The sequence below is a fragment of the Somniosus microcephalus genome, chromosome 15, assembly GCF_052327205.1.
Source record: "Somniosus microcephalus isolate GS21.2 chromosome 15, FLI_Smic_1.0, whole genome shotgun sequence".
Taxonomy (NCBI): Eukaryota; Metazoa; Chordata; class Chondrichthyes; order Squaliformes; family Somniosidae; genus Somniosus; species Somniosus microcephalus.
In genome coordinates, this window is record NC_141001.1 from 67629090 (window position 1) to 67649997 (window position 20908).

The 20908-nt window shown below is 45.6% G+C and overlaps 1 protein-coding gene across 1 annotated transcript in view; it reads right to left on the reverse strand.

Moving 5' to 3' along the window:
• dennd2b (DENN domain containing 2B) overlaps nt 1-19357 on the reverse strand; it is a 247031-nt gene extending 227674 nt beyond the window's left edge. The window contains exon 1 of the mRNA XM_086007944.1: nt 18121-19357. Coding sequence (XP_085864070.1) covers nt 18121-18896 — 776 coding nt within the window. The 5' untranslated portion in view covers nt 18897-19357. The remainder of the gene's footprint in view (nt 1-18120) is intronic.
• Between the last annotated feature and the right edge of the window lie 1551 nt (nt 19358-20908).

Here is a 20908-nt window from a genome sequence, read left to right on the forward strand (position 1 = left end):
GGGGTCTTTTTCCGAGTGGCAGGCAGTGACTAGTGGGGTACCGCAGGGGTCGGTGCTAGGACCCCAACTATTCATAATATATATAAATGATCTAGACGAGGGAACTAGATGTAATATCTCCAAGTTTGCAGACGACACAAAGCTGGATGGGCGTGTGTGCTTGTGAGGAGGATGCAGAGAAACTCCAGTATGATTTGGACAGGTTGGGTGATTGGGCAGATGCATGGCAGATGCAGTATAATGTGGATACATGCGAGGTTATCCACTTTGGTGGCAAAAACAGGAAGACAGATTATTATCTGAACGGCAATAGATTGGGAAAAGGGGAAGTGCAACGAGACCTGGGTGTTCTTGTGCACCAGTCGCTGAAGGTAAGCACGCAGGTGCAGCAGGCGGTTAAGAAGGCAAATAGTATGTTGGCCTTCATAGCGAGAGGATTCGAGTACAGGAGCAAGGATGTCTTGCTGCAGTTGTACAGGGCCTTGGTGAGACCACACCTTGAGTATTGTGTGCAGTTTTGGTCGCCTTATCTGAGGAAGGATGTTCTTGCCATGGAGGGAGTGCAGCGAAGTTTCACCAGACTGATACCTGGGGTGGCAGGAATGACGTATGAAGAGAGATTGGGTCGATTAGGCTTATATTCACTAGAGTTTAGAAGAATGAGAGGGGATCTCATTGAAACTTATAAAATTCTAACAGGACTAGACAGACTAGATGCAGGAAGGATGTTCCCGATGGCAGGGGAGTCCAGAACCAGGGGTCACAGTCTAAGGATAAGGGGTAAGCCATTTAGGACTGAGATGAGGAGGAATTTCTTCACCCAGAGAGTGGTGAACCTGTGGAATTCTCTACCACAGAAGGCAGTTGAGGCCAACTTATTAAATATATTCAAGAAGGAGTTGGATATATTTCTTAAGGCTAAAGGGATCAAGGGATATGGGGAGAAAGCAGGGACAGGGTACTGAATTTGGATGATCATCCATGATCCCATTAAATGGCGGAACAGGCTCGAGGGGCCGAATGGCCTACTCCTGCTCCTATCTTCTATGTTTCTATGTTTCTATGTTTCACTGATTGCCGCGTATGGGGAGTTCTGCAGCGCAGCCTGTGGTGGAGCAGTGAATGACTGACTGCAACTTCAGAATTTCCGTGTATATCTGCGCCTGTGCTAAATCCTGAAGTTACAGTTAGTTTCAGAGGGGTAATGATGGCGAACACTGACAATTTGCCGTCATTACACCGCAACATCCGAGCCATTCAGTCACTGCATATCAGTTCCCCTAACAACACATTGTACATTACATGACATAATGCATCCATTGTCATAAAGCAGTGCATTCTCTGACTTACCATGAGCAATGCCACAGAGCATCTGCATTAATATATATATTAAAAGTCTTGTGTATTGTGAATGCTACCTTTAAGTGTAATACTTCCTATAGAAATTTCCTGTTATGGTTTTTGTCTGTCATGCTCAGGGTTTCCAACCCACCTGGATTGTCCGGGAGTCTCCTGGAATTGAAAACTGATCTACCGGACACTGCTGCGAGCAACCCATCGGAAAATGGGGAAGTAAAGGAAGTCCTCATCAGTGCTCTCATCAGTGCTGATTCAGTGCACGAGTTGGCCGGTGAGCTACGGGTGCGTGGCAGTTAGCCAGCTTAGTGCTAACTCATAGCACTAAGCTCATGGTCTACAGAGCAGTAGTGATACCCACCCTGCTGTGTGCCTCAGAGACATGGACCATGTACAGCAGGCACCTCAAAGCACTGGAGAGGTACCACCAACGCTGCCTCTGCAAGATCCTGCAAATCCATTGGCAGGATAGGCGCACCAACGTCAGTGTTCTTGCTCAGGCCAACATCCCCAGCGTCGAAGCTTTGACCACGCTCGATCAGCTCCGATGGACGGATCACATCATCTGCATGCCAGATACGAGACTCCCAAAACAAGCGCTCTACTCGGAGCTCCGGCACGGCAAGAGAGCACCAGGTGGGCAGAGGAAACGCTTCAAGGACACCCTCAAAGCCTCCTTGAAAAAGTGTAACATCCCCACTGACACCTGGGAATCCCTGGCCCAGGACCGCACAACGTGGAGGAGAAGCATCCGGGAAGGCGCCGAACACCTCGAGTCTCTTTGCCGGGAACATGCGGAAGCCAAGCGCAAGGAGCGCAAGGAGCGTCCGTCAACCTAAGCACCCCACCCACCCGCCCCTTCAACCACCGTCTGCCCCACCTGTGACAGAGACTGTAGGTCCCGCATTGGACTCATCAGTCACCTGCGAACTCATTTTTAATGTGGAAGCAAGTCATCCTCGGTTCCGAGGGACTGCCTAAGTAGAAGAAGTTAGCCAGCAAAACTGGAATTTAACATAACTGAGCAACACAAGCAGAGCGGCCCGTCACTCACCAACTGGTGATGGATGAGGAGGAGGAGATTATTGACGGTGGAAGAGCTATAAAACTATCCGCAGCCCTTTAACTTAACATGAGCTGCTGCTTCCTCTGCCCCTACCAAGCTGGTCTTCTACCACGTTCCTGAAGAATAAGTTATTTAAAGCCCGGCCCAAGAATTCATTTCCAATTCCGCACCCCCCCCCCCACTAAGGTTCCAGCCCCTGCTACTGCTGACACCTTGTCTGTCCTTGGGTCCCTAGCCCTTCATAACTTCCATGGTGCTGCTGCCACCATCAAATGTCCTGCCATCCGCTTCTGTATTCTGCCTGCAGCTGAAAGTACACTTCCTTGAGAGTTCCCAACCACCAGCCTGGAGTGAGTCGGAAGCACATACTAGCAGGGGAGCAAAGTCAAAGGCTAAAGCACTGTAGGTTTGATTCTCCAACTCATCTTCCCTGCAGGTGTAAATCCTGCTGGGTGTGCAGGATTGTGAAATAGCCCCGTTAGTATATTTTCTGATTGTATACAGCCGGCATGCCTTCTTGAGCCATTGGCCAGATAGCTGGGGTCAGTACCCCAAACCAACAGGGGTGTGAGCAGCTGAAGGTGCTTAAGAGGCATGGGGTATTTTGAGCCACATTCTTCTGGGCCCTTCCCCTCAATAGTACCACAGCCTGGCTCCCTCCTTTAATACTGATAGACAATGGTCTCCCAGCATGCTCCAGGACAGGATCCCTAATTACCCAAGGCCCCTCTCCCCAGTCTTTGCAAACCCCCCATTACCTCCACAATCTAGATCACCCCTCCCACTGCTTCTGTACCACAGGATACCCCTGCCCAGTGCTTCTAGACACCAGAACCCCCTTCTTTGCTCCTAAATCCTAGGAACCCCTGCCAATGCTCTCAATCTTCTGTATATCCCTCCCAGCCCCAGAATGCCATTCGCATTGCTCCCACACCCCAGGTCTCCCACATCCCAGGATCCCACCCCTGCTCCCATGTCTCAGTAATGCCCTCTCCCCAGCTCCTATAATCTACAGAACCGCCACCCCCCCCCCCCACCCCCAATGCTCATGGAAACTGAGACTTCCCCGGTGCTCCCAAACTCCAGGACCCCAGTCCACAATGCTCCCTGATGTTGGAATTTCCCACCCAGTTCTCTCACATCCCAGGACTCCATCCAAAGCTTGCAGACTAAGAGATCCTACTTCAGCCCACACAAACCCCAGGAATCTCCCTCTGCCAGTGCTTCCAGACCAGAAGACATTCTGTCACACTGCAGCAACCCCCAGTTCTTCCAATTCCTAGGGCCAATTCCCAGTGCTCCCAAACTCCAAACCCCGCCATAGTGTTAAGCTCTGATGCCCTAATTTTCAAGAATCTCAGCATTCCAACCAGTGCCAAGCTGCAAAAGTGTGCTACCCTATTCCAGCACTTTTCCTGCAAACTTACTAACACCAGAGCCATCACCCAGTGCAACCTAAGCCCAGAACTCTATCACCCAGTTCCATGTACTGCAATATCTGGTACATCTCCCTTAACATCTTTCCTGTTTGTCCTTGGCTTTCAAAAATTTAATGCATTACAAACGTACATAGTAGCTGTTATATTTTAAATCTCTGTAAACCTTCTTACCCTAGTTTATTTTAGTTCTCATATCTTAAATCACTTTTGTGGGTGAATCCCAACTCCCGATTCCTTGAAGAGTGTTTATACTTCCTTGAGATCCAGGTTTACTTTCAATAATGAGGCAAGGATTATAAAATAGAAAACCCTGTCTGGTAATTACTTTTAGCTGCTAAATTTATCTTTTGCCTCCATAAGGTCTCACTCCAGCTTACAAAAGTGATAAGCATCACACGGACCTCATTTTTAAGTTTAAAATATTAAACAAATTTATTTTACAAAAGATACATAAGCACATAAACAATACATATTTTATAGTTCTATAGTAACAGTGGATTACCTTCGACCTAACTCCTTGACTGAATAAAATAATAAAAAGATTGCAACTCTAAAAACTAAGCTAACTTTTTGTAAATAACTTTTAAACAATAATGTTTCTTTCCCTTGAATTTCTTACCACTGTAGAATGCTAATTAGTTAACACTATTGAAGATTCAAATTGATTTTTTTCAGGAGTTTCAAACTGGTTCTTTTCAAACTGAAGCCTCAAATTGACTTTTGTGGGGTAATTTGTTGTCAGTATTGCCTGAGCGGATCACCCACTGTGATTTTCATTCCATTGATCTTAATGAAGTTAAAATCGTGTGGGTTCTATAATGGGTGGATGATCTGCTCCTCCAGATCAGTGCCCAGGTGTTGAAGACGAAAATTTACCCCTATGACTTTAACTGGAATAGAGTTATCAGCACTTCCTGGATTTTGAATATCCCACCACTCAGATTTTTAAAAAGGAACTGTTAGTCATGTACAAATGGAAGCAATCACACAGCAGTGTTTAAGTTTGAATTATTTCTCTCTCTCACCTGTACCCAATAAAACTTACAATATTAATCGAAATAGGCTTGGTGCTGAGATCTGGACTGACGTCGTTTTTTAAAACAACCTTTGTAGCAACTAGATTTAAAGGAACAGGTATTAACTAAAACTAGACAACAGTACCTCTTTTTTGTCACAGTAACACACTTTTTATAGTAGTTATTAAGCTTAGAAGAAAAGCTCCTTGAGTAGAAGAAAATAATAATTTGTGACTGCTGCACAATGATTTAGTCAATATTATTAATGTAGTAGTTTCATTCTTTTTCTCACCATGTACAGGACTTATCTGGCCTAATTATTTCTTTTTGAAGGTTTGAAACAAACATTCTGACTTGAATTAGGCAGGTTGATAAATACCTTCAAAAATGAGCTGGATTACTCCCGGTGCCACGTGCTAGTGAGTATAGAAATAGGAGGATAGAGCAGATGAATGCGTGGCTAAAGAGTTGGTGCAGGAGGGAGGGCTTTAGTTTCCTGGATCACTGGGTCTGCTTCTGGGGAAGGTGGGACTTGTACAAGTCGGACGGGTTGCACCTGAACCAGAACGGGACAAATATCCTTGCAGGGAGGTTTGCTAGCACTGTTGGGGGGGTTTAAACTAACTTGGCAGGGGGATGGGATACAGAGTGGAGCTATAATAGGGGGTGATGTACAGCCAAATATAGAGGAAAAAACAAGTCAGCTTGGAAGGCAGAGCAAATATGTAATGGCACAAGGGAGTAGGGCAAGGCTGAATGGCATTTATTTTAATGCAAGGAGTCTTGCGAATAAGGTGGATGAACTTAAGTTGTTGATGAACACATGGGAGTATGATATTGTTGCTATCACGGAGACATGGTTGAGGGAGGGGCAAGACTGGCAGCTCAATATTCCGGGGTATAGAATCTTCAGGTGAGACAGAGGGGTGGGGGGTAAAAGAGGAGGGGTTGTCGCAATATTAATTAAGGAGTCAATTACTGCTGTAAGGAGGGATGATATATTAACAGGTTCCTCTAATGAGGCCATATGGGTTGAACTTGATGTGCCTCAATAAATCCGAGACTCGATGTTAGCGGAACAAAACAAGGCTTTTATTGACTTAGAAGGTAACACACAGAGGAGAATGTATCTTCCATCCAGAGGTCTGCCGTACTGGATGTGCTGCAGGCTGGGCCAGCTTACATAGGAGCCAGGTATGGGCGGAGCCCTACACACAGTACAATACAATGGAAATGAAACTGAAACCAACCACAGTCACAGGCAGAGAAATACTGATGAGTGATGAATGGAATATTTCATCACAGAACTTAAAAACAAAAAGGGGGCAAGCACTTTGCTGGGAGTGTACTATAGGCCCCCAAACAGTCAGGGGGAGATAGAGGAACAGATATGTAGGCAAATCTCAGAGAAGTGTGCAAATAATAGGGTAATAATAGTGGGGGATTTCAACTTCCCCAATATTAACTGGGATAGTCAGAGTGTGAAAGGCTTAGAGGGTGCAGAATTCTTAAAGTGCATCCAGGAGAGCTTTTTGAGCCAGCATGTAGAAAGTTCTACAAGAGAGGGGGCGGTACTGGACCTAATTCTAGGGAATGTGGCCGGGCAAGTGGTAGAAGTGTTAGTAGGTGAGCACTTTGGTGACAGTGACCATAATTCGGTGAGATTTAAGGTAGTCATGGGAAAGGACAAGGATGGACCGGAAATAAAGGTTCTAAATTGGGGGAAGGCCGATTTTAATATGATAAGGCAGGATCTGGCCAATGTGGACTGGGATCAGCTACTTGAAGGAAAATCCACATCGGAGCAATGGGAGTCTTTCAGAAAGGAAATTGAGAGAGTACAATGGCAACATGTTCCCGTAAAGGTCAAGGGTGGGACCAACAAGCCCAGGGAACCTTGGATGTCAAGGGATATACGGGAATGGATTCGGGAAAAAAGGGGGGCTTTTGGCAGATACAAAGGACTAAAGACAGAGGAAGCCCTAGAGGAGTATAAAAAGTGCAGGGGGATACTTAAAAAAGAAATTAGGAGAGCGAGGAGGGGCCATGAAATAACACTGGCGAGCAAAATAAAGGAAAATCCCAAGGTGTTTTATAAGTATATTAAGGGCAAGGGGATAACTAGGGAAAGAGTAGGGCCCATTAGGGACCAAAGTGGCAAGCTGTGTGTAGAGCCAGAAGATGTAGGTGGGGTTTTAAATGAATTTTTTGCATTTGTGTTCACTATGGAGAAGGACGATGTGGACATAGAAATCGGGCAGAGGGACTGTGATATACTTGAACATATTAGCATCGAGAGGGAGGAGGTACTAGCAGTTTTAGCAGGCTTAAAAGTGAATAAATCCCCAGGCCCGGACGAGATGTATCCCAGGCTGCTATGTGAGGCAAAGGAGGAGATTGCAGGGGCTCTGACACAATTTTTCAGAACCTCTCTGGCCACAGGGGATGTGCCAGAGGATTGGAGAACAGCTAACGTAGTACCATTATTCAAGAAGGGTAGTAGGGATAAACCAGGGAATTACAGGCCAGTGAGCCTAACATCAGTGGTAGGGAAATTATTGGAAAAAATTCTGAGGGACAGAATTAGTCTCCACTTGCAGGGGCAAGGATTAATTAGGGATAGCCAGCATGGCTTTGTCAAGGGAAGATCATGTCTAACCAATTTGATTGAATTTTTCGAGGGGGTGACTAGGTGTATGGATGAGGGTAGTGCAGTGCATGTGGTTTACATGGATTTCAGTAAGGCTTTTGATAAAGTCCCGCATAGGAGACTGGTCAGGAAGGTAAGAGCCCATGGGATCCAGGGTGCCTTGGCACATTGGATCCAAAACTGGCTTAGTGGCAGAAGGCAGAGGGTGATGGTCGAAGGTTGTTTTTGTGACTGGAAGCCTGTGTCCAGTGGGGTACCGCAGGGATCGGTGCTGGGTCCCTTGCTGTTTGTAGTCTACATTAATGATTTGGATGTGAATGTAAAAGGTATGATCAGTAAGTTCGCAGATGACACGAAAATTGGTGGGGTGGTAAATAGCGAGGAGGAAAGCCTCAGGCTACAGGACGATATAGATGGGTTGGTCAGATGGGCGGAACAGTGGCAAATGGAATTTAACCCTGAAAAGTGTGAGGTGATGCATTTTGGAGGGACTAACAAAGCAAGGGAATACACAATGAATGGTAAGACCCTAGGAAAGACAGAGGATCAGAGGGACCTTGGTGTGCATGTACATAGATACCTGAAGGCAGCAGAACAGGTGGATAAGGTGGTTAAAAAGGCATATGGGATACTTGCCTTCATTAGCCGAGGCATGGAATATAAGAGCAGGGAGGTTATGATGGAGCTGTACAAAATGCTGGTAAGGCCGCAGCTGGAGTACTGTGTGCAGTTCTGGTCACCACACTATAGGAAGGATGTGATTGCTTTGGAGAGGGTGCAGAGGAGATTTACCAGGATGTTACCTGGGCTGGAGCGCTTCAGCTATGAAGAAAGACTGGACAGGCTGGGGTTGTTTTCCTTGGAGCAGAGAAGGCTGAGGGGGGACCTGATTGAGGTGTACAAAATTATGAGGGGCATAGATAAGGTAGATAGAAAGGAACTTTTCCCCTTATTAGAGGGGTCAATAACAAGGGGGCATAGATTCAAGGTAAGGGGCAGGAGGTTTAGAGGGGATTTGAGGAAAAACTTTTTCACCCAGAGGGTGGTTGGAATCTGGAACTCACTGCCTGAAAGGGTGGTAGAGGCAGGAACCCTCACAACATTCAAGAAGCATTTGGATGAGCACTTGAAATGCCATAGCATACTAGGCTACGGACCAAATGCTGGAAAATGGGATTAGATTAGACAGGGCTTGATGGCCGGCGCGGACGCGATGGGCCGAAGGGCCTCTTTCTGTGCTGTATGACTCTATGACTCTATGACCAAGTAGATTTAAATAAGTGTTCATTTTTTTAAAGCTGCAATGAAAACATTTGAACAAGTTCTGTGCAATGTTTGTAATTGAATTGAATTATTTATCCCCTCCCTTGGACACCCGTCTCAGACAAACTAATTCTGTAACAATTGTGTCAAGTTAAATTTGGATATGACTTTCGTGAGTGAAAGTTGCTTTTTTAAACTTCCTATGTACAATTTTATGTATAATACCAAATCTTATACTGAAATTCTTTACTTTTGTTATAGTACCACTGAAATATATATTAGATTATTATCACAACTGCCATCACAAAATTCATTCTAACTCAAAGGACTGGATAGACTGGGGTGATTCAGGAAGGGGATCTCCCTTAGCCAATTTTCTGGAGAGCAGCCTGCAGAACTTTTCCATCTATTCCCAAATTTGCATTGAGCAATTTATATCTAAGAAAAAATATGCTGGAACCAGTCATTGTGAGATAGTAAAAGGGAGTGATCTGTTCTGTGAAGTGGGAATGGTAAAGATCATTGGCTGAGATCAGCAATGTATCGCTCTATAAGGTTGCCCCAGATAAATGTTTCAAGATCTACAAAGGAGATTACTAAGAATTCAACAAAGAAAAGAAAATACTGCATTGATCTTATTGTTAGAGGTTTTAACTTACAACATGGAATGTCACAGAACATAGTCAATGTTGAACCAGTTCAAACATTAAATAAAGAAACTAGACTGAAACAACAGGGTGTGTGGTGTACATTGTAAAGCATGAAGCCCGTAATGGAGCCAACTAGATAGACTGGCTGTTCTTTCTGATTCCTACCTCCTCCTGGCTCATATCTTTATGACTCTTTGGAAGAGATTAAAAAGCACATCTGATTAAAAGGCCAAAATGAATTTGGCCTAATTTGACCCCAGACCTTTCTTTTTGAGGCAATGGTTGTTTCGATGGCTGGAAGGATGAATTGTCTTTGTGTGCATATGATTATTGCTTCTTCAAAGCTTCCCCACCAAGATGTCAGATATGTATGTCTGGGGACAGCAACTAAGTTAAATGGTGTTTTTGTTCTAGCTGCAATAAAAGAGTTTCATTTAAAAATACATATTTGCATATCTTGCAGCATCTGCTGCCTGTCAGTCTAGTAGACACCCAGGCCTTGAAAATAATTTCTGGTCATGGGCACATCTCTGGTGTAACAGCTGTTGGGGAGGGGGGGGCTGAAAAATAGGGTGTACCCCAGTTCTGCCAGGATCACACCCTGTAGAAAGGTGCTGGTAAATTCTGGTGGGGAGCCATGGGCAGATATTTCAATTGTGCTTTTCATGCACATGTTTAGAATTTAGCTATAAATTACGAACAGCAGAAATAATCCCCTTTAATGCTTCTGACAGGAGCCATGAATCTGTTGAAGGAAAGTACAAATTTAGCAAAAGTCCAATAAAGTATTATTGTTATTGTGGTGTCAAATAACTGTATGAAGATGGATTGGCCCTCAATTTCCTTGAGAGATCTGCAGGTTTCTGCTGTAACTTTAACTCTGGGAGTTTCCGGTCAGCCTAAAGGACAGATCCTCCACCCACTTTTGCAAACGCAATGATGCCAAGGGGGTAGAGATAGGTGAGAGGACTCCCTATGCTGGAAGATTGCTGTTCTCTGACTCTCTTGAGAGATACCAGTCTCCAGAAGGATGCAAGTGGACTCCACTGACGTGGGTCCAAAGATAAGGAAATAATTTTGCTTTATTAAAAAAAATTCTGAATCAGCCTCCTTACATCGGGGGCCAAGGGGAGAACTCCATGGGGTTTCCTGGGGGGAGCGGGAATCAGCCTGAACACCCCATAGGCCCCCTGATGGGAGCCGGATGTTGTATTTTTCGGCAGAATGGGGCAGGCAGGCATCAGAAATACACCTGTAGTAACACAGGAATCCACTGATCCCATGCAAACAAAGTTCCCTCCCACTAACCACTAAAACCCTGCAGTATCAGCACTGGAGCGGGCTACTGGGTGCAATCCTAGTGTAACTGCCGCAATCATGGCCAGATGACTTTTGGGGCCACTGTATTTAGACATGCGGTCAGCCACAAGGCTGGCTTCCAACAAGATTGTTTTCAAAAAGAATCAGAGCATCGAGAAAATATGAAGTGCGGCAAAATTCCAATGAAGCGCCTCAGAGTTACTGGAGTGACAAGGAATTGCACCTGTCTGATCGGGATTTATAAATGGTGGATTGCATCTATGTATTCACAAAGAATTCTGTCATATGCTTAGGAGAGGAAGAAAAACAGAAATTTTGAAATAACAGTGTTACATAATGCCTTTAATATAAAATAAATCCCAAGGTCCTTCAGGGAGGCGTGATCAGACAAAAATTGACGCCGAGCCAAAGATGAAAAGATTTGGGTAATCAAAGGCTTAGTAAAAGAGGTGGTTTTCAAGGAGGGTCTTAAAGGAAGTTAAGGATTATATTTTGTGAGTTTCCGCTGTTGATAGAGTGTCTTGTCTGCCAGCCGCATATATTGGCAAATGGATGGAAAATCACGGGCTGTGTGCCAGTTATTTCCAGATGCACGTGGCTGGTGGGTGAAGCTCCCTGCTGGCAATGCAAACGTGAATCGGTTCTTAAATAACAAGGTCAACATAATAACACAGAGTGACCTGCCCAAGAGCTGGTCACAAACAGAAAACCATGCTACAAGCTAGGAGATTTGTACGAGGAATCTTTCTGTAATTGATGTCACCTGAGCAGCTCGCAGTGAAGGAGAGAGATTCTGCTCGAGGGGCTTCACGTCAGTGATAAAGGTGAAGATTTTTAAAAAGCATCCAAGAAATTTACAGTGAGACGAACATTTTCTTCTATAAAAAGGGAGAGTACAAAAAGTACTTCCCATCCCCTTTAAGGCAACTAAAATGCACCCAAACTTAACTGTATCATGGACGTTTCTTGGAAGTACAGTTATAGGAGACTTTGGTTTATCCGGAGGTTATATGTCCGGAATACTCGATCTAACGGTAAAAATCAGGAGCCGTTTTCTATAAGTTTTTTTAGTTCTCGTTGCTTTTTTTTCCCCCAGTCAGGCACTGCAAGGTCTGTAGCTATAGCAACAGCTTCAGCTAGAGACGCTTGCAGCTGCAGCCGACTGTTTTGAAGCTGTTGCTAAGCAACAGGGTTTGTTGATTCACATGGAGCTTTTCAGTTCCGTATCTCTCAACATTAACGCTGGTATGTCCGGCACTTTTGATGGTACGGCACCAGCTCGGTCCCGTCAGTGCCGGATATCAGAAAGTTTCCTGTATATAGCAGAAGCTCAAAGTACAATTTGTCAGGGGAGGGGGGAATATTACAAACCCGAACTGATTTCTGAATGACAAACTAAGGCCTGCACTTCTTATAAATTTAGGGTGATTGCAAATATCAAATGAAAAAAGCATCCCAGGAAAATTCTAGTGCTCCGCTTCAGTTCAGCAGCAAAAGCAACACCATGAAAATGAAATAAAACCACATCTGCTGCTCTAAGTCACAGCAGACAGAACGCAAATTTGTGTTAACCATAAATGTAATGAAAACCAAGCCCGATGCACAGTCTCAATGCTTTTGTATATCTCAGCAGTTCTTTTAGTACTTGAGTCAATCTGAGAAGGCTGTGGGAGTGAGTGCAATAACAGTTTCATTGTATTGGGTTGAAACTGTTCCAAAGGGTGTTGAGAACTGTATTATCATCATCACTGAGGAGGAAGTAGCAGCACAGGCCAAATAATAATCAACATTTTCCTTAACTGGCATTAGCCAGGTGTGGTCTTAAGGGCTTGCAAAGTTGGGACTGAAAGCGGTTTCAAAATTGTAGTGATCTCAAAGGGTCTTAAATCAGGACCAAAAGTATTATAATTTGAACAGAAGTGCACATTGAATGCATAGGAGCATCATGGGTTCTAGTAAATGTTACATTCTCTCGTGGTGCAAGGATGTAGGGAAAGGGCCTGTGTGCAGTGCGGAGAGGTATTCAATAATCCTAATACCAGCAATGTCAATGGCATTCAATATTTCTTGATGGCATATGATACACTGCACAACTAACCTGTGAGGGACACTGATCCCAAAACTGTAATGTTCTGACTAGTGAGTTCAGTGATTGCCAGGATATAAGGGTAGGATTCTCTTTCAAAGGGTTTGAGTTAACATGAGAAGATAAGAACATAAGAAATAGGAGTAGGAGTAGGCCATTCAATGAGATCATGGCTGATCTTCTACCTCAATGGCTACTCTGTGTTAGGATTGAGTGATTTTCCAGTTTTGCAACCAAAGAGGAAATGTCCATTTTAAAGTTCAAGCATTGTCTTGGGCTATTTCTTCTTTTCTGCAAAGATATATGTCTGGTGCACTGAGCAAACAGTGCATGAGCAACAATTAAAATGAGGTCATAAATATTGATCCTAAAGCTCAAAATCGTACACTGTGCTGCCAATTATAGTAGGTTTAATTTTTACCCATGACATATAGAAATTATTTTTGGGAGGATGGCAGCATCAATACATGAATCAGAGTTGAAATTTAGGCCTTTATTTCTTTTGTTCCAACTTTGCCCTCTTTTTCCCTTTCTTACTCAAGGTGTTGAGTCCTGTTGGGCTAAAGTTTGTTGGGTGCCTGCAGACCTACAATATTTTGCCCAAGGAGTCATTCTTCATATGTGAATTTAGACAGTGAGTGCTTGGTGGCCATTAAGCTATGGTATCACAATTGAACCTGATCTGTCCACACCTGACATCTGCACACATAGGCTGCGATTTCGCCTACCTGGGCAGCTTCAAGGCGGGAGAGGGCGGCAGTGGGCGGCGGGCGGTGGAGGATGGCGGGAGAGGGTGGCGGCGGGTGGCGGGCAGCGGAGGACGACCCCGCTGCTGCGTTGATCCTGGCGAAAAAGAAGCTCTTCCCCTAATGGGCCTTGTTTGGCCCGCCCTGAGCGTTTCCCAGCTCAATTAAAAGGTGCCGGTCTGGTGACGTCACTGGATGATGCGATTCTTGCCGGTATATTTAAAGGGGCTGACATAAGAAAACTACTAGGCACTTGGTCTGAGTATTAAACAAGGCTTTAATCAACTGTTTTTCAACATGGAGATCTAGTTGTGTCCTTCACTAATTCCTGTTAAAGAATGTCCTGAGCAAGCTGGGCCCATGCCCGAGTATTTATACTCTCCCTGGGCACCGCCACCAGCAGGCCGCCCAGTATCATTTCATAAGTCATTTCCACATGAATGACAAGATTCATGTCAGGGGCCATGGCCCCATTTGCTGTCAGTTGCAATTTCAGACAATTCAGTGCTGGCTGTGTGTGCAGGTCTAAAGTATGAGCTCTCAGCGCCAAAGAACAGCGCCTCGCTTCTCTAATGACTCCCTCCATCATCTTGTGGAGGGAGTGAGAGCACATAGGGAGGTTCTCTTCCCTATGGATGGTAGGAAATGGTACTCATTCCATCACTCTCACTGAACCTTCTCTTTTTTCCCTCCTTGCAGGAAAAGATATCCCACAATAAGAGGGAGAGGGAGAGAACGGGAGGAGGCCCTCAACAATCCATGGCATATTTGACCACTGCAGAGGAGGCAGCACTGGAGGTTGCTGGAGTGGTGGACCTGCTGGAAGAGGGGGATGGAGAGAGGTGCTCATTAGAAGCTGGTGACAGAATCATTTTCCTTACACTTGCATGCCTTTCATGAGTCACTCATATGGGGTCTGACGTCAACAGAAAATGAATGCTCATCTTGTGGATAATGGTATGTGTCTGCAGTCGACACCTCATATATGTAACTGATGTCTTTACTCTATCACAGGTCCATCAATATCCCCGCCCACTATCCAGGAGGAACAGCAAGAAGACTCCTCAGAGGAGCCTCCTGCCTGTGAGGGTGCAGCGTCACCTCAGTGTGTTTGTCGTGAGAAAGAGTAGTGTTGTCACCTGGTGTCTCACAGATCACAAGTGAGCAAGAGCAGATGGTGGAGATAGTGACAGCAGTGGAGACTCTTCGTCAGAGGGCACAGGAATCTCCTAGCTCTGCTCAGCTGCATGCAGACGCTGAGCCTCAGGGGCCATCCAGGAAGCGGGCGATCCTGGAACTGCTAAACAAGTGCAGGAGGCTTTGACTGGTTTCGCGACCATGGTGACTGTGGGTATGCAGAGAATGGAGGAGTCCATCTCCAACATGAGCACCACCGTGGCACAGTCACTGGCAACTATAGCTTCCTCCATGTATAGGATGGCCACCTGCATGAAGGAAACACTGCACCAGTCTCATGAGAACATGGTATCATTTCAAATTAAATGGTCATCTATGGAGGATAGATGGTCATCTATGGAGGAGAGAAACCAGAGGCTCATAGACGTCCTTTGTAGGAGGGATGTCAGTATAGACATGGGTCCTCATGACCCCTATGAAGTGCAGCAAGGTGCTCTCCAGCTACTTGCTAGCAGGGAAGTGCGGGTGGCCCATGAGAGGGATGATGGTGGGATGGGACATGGAAGTGGGGGCTCCTCTCCAAGCGCTCAGACTTCCATCCCTTTGCCAACCCATTGGTCAGAGCCCCAGATGCCTTCCCGGACAGTGATGGCCGACTCTGCAGGAGGAGCAGACTTTGGCGGGGCCATCACAGGCTCTAAAACCCAGAGGATGATCGCCAAAGGCATCTAAGCAGGCATAGCAGGGAAGTGAGGAGGCTGCCTCTACCTCTGCTGAAGCCACAGGGGTAGCACCTCATAGAAGCACTCGGAAATGAAAGATCCAAAGATGTGCGGGTTAGGTTGATTGGCTATGATAAATTGACCCTTAGTGTTAGGGGGATTAAATACGTGGGGTTACGGGGATAGGGTGGGATATGTGTTGATGTAGGGGTTACGGGGATCAGGTGGGATATGTGTCGGTGCAGGCTCGATGGGCCGAAATGGCCTCTATCTACACTGTGGGGTTTCTGTGATTCTGTGAAATAGTCACAAGGGTAGTCACTCGGGTGTCTTTTTCATTAGCACTGTCATCTTTATATTATATGAAATAGTTGTAATAAATCATTTATTTGTCACACTTTGCAGTCGTTGCCAAATGGAAGTGGCAGAGTGAACGGTCAGGGCTCATTTCACATCCAGCAATGGTGGTGAGAGTGAAAACAAGGGACTAGTCATTGTTTGACTGCTCTTTGGTGTTGGTGTGGGGTAATGCCAACTTGCGCACGCCTGTGGCAGCCACATGTCTGAGCTGCATAAAGTTAGTTAAATCTGGCACTGATTTGGGCATCCCTGGCGTGACGGGCAGCAACGTGCTCACGTACTGGTTGCAATGGGACCGCCGGCTCCTCCAGGTCTTCGTCATCCTGATTTTCAACCTCATGGTTCTCCTTCTCGTCCTCCTCCTCCTCCTTCTCTGATGAGGCTGTGTGCTCTGCGCCGTCTTCCTCATCCAGTGCTAATCCTCGCTGCTGCACTATGTTGTGCAGCGTGCAGCAGACCATGACTATTCTGGAGACCCTGGCTGGTGTGTACTGAAGGGCTCCTCTTTTGAGGTATCTGGAGCGCATTTTCAGCAAGCGTACTGTTTGTTCTATAACACTACTCGTCCAGATGTGGCTTTGATTATATTGTCCCTCAGCCTCGTTTGTTGGCCTCCTCAAAGGTGTCATGAGCCATGTCTTCAGGGGATAGCCCTTGTCTCCAAGTAACCAGCCAGAAAGACTGTTTGGCAGAGCGAAGAGCTGAGGGATGGTGGAGTGGCGCAGGATATAAGAGTCATGGCAGCTGCCAGGGAACTTGGCGCACACATGTATGATAATCTTCCTATGGTTGCAGACCAGCTGCACGTTGAGGGTGTGGAAGCCCTTGCGGTTAACAAATACTACTGGGTTCTGATGGGGTGCCCTGATGGCCACATGTGTGCAGTCAATGACGCCCTGCACCCGTGGGAAGCCAGCTAGAGCGGCAAATCAGATTCTGAGGACCAAGGTGAGAGAGCATAAATCGTGCCCATTCTGATGTTAGATATGGCAGCTGAAGTTGAAATGACAGAAGCAATCTTTCAATGGTGAGATATGTTGTTCCAAGGAGGTGACAGTGAATAGAGAGCTTACTCCAAACACTTCCAAACTGCATAAGGCTGAAAAGTCTCTTCCAAATACTGAAGGCTTCAACGTCTGAGATTGGAAAGTGAACGGCTATGAAATGGTAGCTTTTATAACACTTTTGCAGCTGTCGCCTATTCAAAGCAATACTTACCTGACGTGATCCCCAAGCAACATGAAAAAGTTGGAAAAATGGTTAGTAGCTGGTAAAATGCTGCTTAAATAAAACGTTGCTTTAAACACCATCTTAAGTATTTCAATTGGCTGACCCGCCGCTTAGTTCTTCTCCTTCTTCTTAGGCAGTACCTCGGAACCGAGGATGACTTGTTTCCACACTAAAAATGAGTTCTCAGGTGACTGATGAGGCCAATGCGGGACCTACAGTCTCTGTCACTGTTGGGGTTGTCCATGAGGGTCCTGACGTTCCAGGTCCCGAACTTCATTTTAAAGCGTGGAAGATGCCTCTGCATGAGTTCTTTTAACGCGGGGTGGCCGTTGCACACCAGCTACCACACGGGCTTGACAGAGCAAGGTCTTGGTCCAATGGCAAAGGGATCCAAGACGATTGGAGACCAGGCTCTGCTGCATCGGCCTAGCACACACACACAAACATACTCCTACTGTGCTCCTCCCTCCTTCCAGCAGGTCCTCTCTGCCTGGGTTTCATAGGCTGGTCCTCCCGACCCCACTGCTGGTCCACGCTGCGCCGCTTAGTACCGGGTCTGCAATGCGCAGGCAGAGCTGGCACTTGGGAAACTTACAAGGAGGCGGGTTCAGAGCAGGATACTGCCCCGCTGTCAATCTTTTAGATTTTGACAGTGGACCCGCCTCCAAACCTGCCCTCTGAGCGCTGGCAAATCCAGCCCATAGTCATCTGTTAGTGATCCTGGCTGGTAAGAATCCTGGCTGGTTTCTTCTAATCGCTAGGCTGGGGACACTAAGGCTAATTGTAGTGCCCCCCATCGATGACTCAGCACAGGCTAGAAATCATACCTGGGACCTTCCTAGGCTGTCTGGTTCAGTATCACACCATATGGTGTATTTACACACTGATGGAAACCCTATCTCTGTATTTTCATTCAATGTCTTATTCTTCCAGAGTGCCTGTACATTACTTTAAAGCTGTATTATACATGATAGGTCCTAGTGTAATTCACTGTAAACAACTCCACTTTTAATACATTTTACTGGCAGATGGTTATAACGCTTATACATAAAACACTGTAAGTAAAATTGCCAGTTTACCTGTTATGGATTTTCCTGTGGAGGTTTGAATCTTTTTTCTGCCTCCGGGTGACGGGAGGAGCAGGTGTTGATGGGAGAGGCGGGGGAGAAGCGGGAGTAGAGGATGGAGGTAGACTGTTGCTAGGAGTGCTCCTATGGTTTTTATCTGCTTCATACTCAAAGGTGCGTTTTGGTTTTGGCACAGGATTCACCACGATGCTGGGCGGACTCTCAGCCGGCGGTTCAGGCTTGTGGTAGGAGCTATCAGAATTATGACTAAGCTGCTGCTGTAATGTAGTTTTCTCAATCACAGGGTCAGGCTCTGGCTCTGTTACCACAGAGCTAACACTCCCTCTCTTCATTGTACTCCCAGTCTCCTTAACATCCTCTGACACACTTAATGTGAAAGATTTTTTCCTTAGTCTTTCCCTCCCATAGCAGCTGCTGGGCAACTGGGGAAGGTCCTTATTGGGGCTCTCCTTGAGAGCTTGCTCAATTTTCTGAATCCTGCTTAACACAGCAGATGTCTGCTTTCTCACGTGTTCTTTGCTGCAAGTATTGGAAGACTGGTTCTTACCAAACAATCTTTCATGTCTGGCAAATGACTCTTTATCAGATGCTTCATCTTCAGTCTCAGGGTATGAGCACTCTGAAAATGACCTACTCATTCTTTTGAATGCTGTCAGATCAAAGGTCTTTTCACTGCACGGTGAAGGCAGCATACTAGGGCACCCCTCACTACTAGCCCTGTCTCCTACTTTTCTCTTCTCCAGCATCAGATTCCGCCTGGGGGACATTTCCTTTCTGCATTCCCATTCTGAAATCTTCTGCCTAATGTCAACAGTCTGAGAGCGTATGCTGGTCCTGCTGAGGGAAAGGTTCCGGAGGGTAGCAGTAGTTCCCAAAGACAGCGTACTCCGGTTAAGTTGGTGGGTGCCTATCCCATCACCTGGCCCTTCTTGGCATTCTTCCTGTGGCTGTTTCTGGTCTCTGATTCCTTCAACTGTGGTGCCTGGCAGGTCTTTGTCTAAGCATCCAATGCTCACGGCTCTCAGTAAAGGACTTTGTGAATCAATGCTACATGAATGTAGAAAACTGCTTCTTGGTGTTGCTCCTCCTGAGCCACAATCCCTCAGACTCAGTCTAGGAGTTGAAACCTGAGCATACCTATTGGACCTATAGGAGTCTTCACTGTCGCTTAATGGGTATGTTGGACTTCTTACTGGCAATAAAAGAGTGGTTGGGGACAGTGAATGACGCCTGTAAAGAAAGAAAATTTCATTAAAAATGTGAGAGACAGAAAAATTGTACACGGTAGTGTATCTCAAGTTCATTAGTCATTGTTTAGTTTATGCCTCCTGTTAATAACCATTGGCTTTTATATAACGCCCCTCATGTGCAGGAAATCATCTCAGAACAATAAAGAATAAAGAGATCTGGTGGATAGCGAAGATCAGGAAATGCGAAGGGAATAAAGAAGCTAGGCTGGGGAAACCAAAGGCACAGTAGAAGGATTTTGGGGAGGTTTTTGAAAGCAGGGAGGGAGCTAGCAAGGTGGAGGGAACTGGGTGGAGAATTCCACAAGTCATGAGTGTAATGGCTGAATACGTGTCCACTGATGTTGGTGCAGAGCAAGCAAGGGCCAAAACATGTGGTGGTAGAGGAGCAGCAGGGATATCTGGGGTTGTAAGGCAACAGATCACTAAGGTAAGAAGAGGGAAGCCATGGAGAGATATTGAAATCAACACACTGCTATTATTTAAAGATAGGGCATATTACATTAGTTAAAGAAAGAGTCTCTATGCAGCATCTCCAACAAGTGATCTCTCCTTCTCAAAAGCAACATAAACACAAAAACACAAAAGATACAGCCCATTCTGGACAATTGGAGTGTCACAAAATCTGCAGAATCAGCCATCCCAGCATCTACATGGGGTAAAATATTTAATTCTCCAGGTGTCGCAGGTCCAAATGGAACTGAATTTCAAGGCTTGATCTTATTTTCCTAAGAGTTTGGCCAGAATCCTGCACATGAGACAATTATTTAATTGGCTTGAGAGTTGGCAATAAGAGAGAAATGAATTAATCTTGTATTTATGATTAACGTGCGGTAGATATTCATTTGTGCTGCCTGAAGGAAAAATTGGGCAGGCTCAATCATGGATGTTACATTGCATAGGATTACATAGGATATATGACACAGAAACAGGCCATTCAGCCCAACCAGTCCATGCCGGCGTTTATGCTCCACTCAAGCCTCCTCCCATCTTTCCTCATCTAAATCTATCAGCATAACCCTCTATTCCCTTTTCCCTCATATGCTTGTCTAGCTGCCCCTTAAATGCATCTATACTATTTGCTTCAACCACTCCCTGTGGTCACGATCTCCACATTCTCACCACTCTGAGTAAAGAAGTTTCTTCTGAATTCCCTATTGGATTTCTTGGTGACTATCTTATCTTGATGGCCTCTAGTTATGCTCTTCGCCACAAGTGGAAACATTCTCTCTGTATCAACTCTATCAAAATTTTCCATCATTAGATCACCCCTCAGCCTTCTTTTTTCAAGAGAAAAGAGACCCAGCCTGTTCATCCTTTTCTGATATGTATACCCTCGCATTTATGGTATCATCCTTGTAAATCTTCTCTGCACCCTCGCCAATGCCTCTATATCCTTTTTATAATATGGCGACCAGAACTGTACGCAGTACTTTAAATGTGGTCTAACCAAGGTTCGATACAGGTTTAGCGTAACTTCCCTACTTTTCAATTCTATACCTCTAGAACTAAACCCTAGTGCTTGGTTTGCT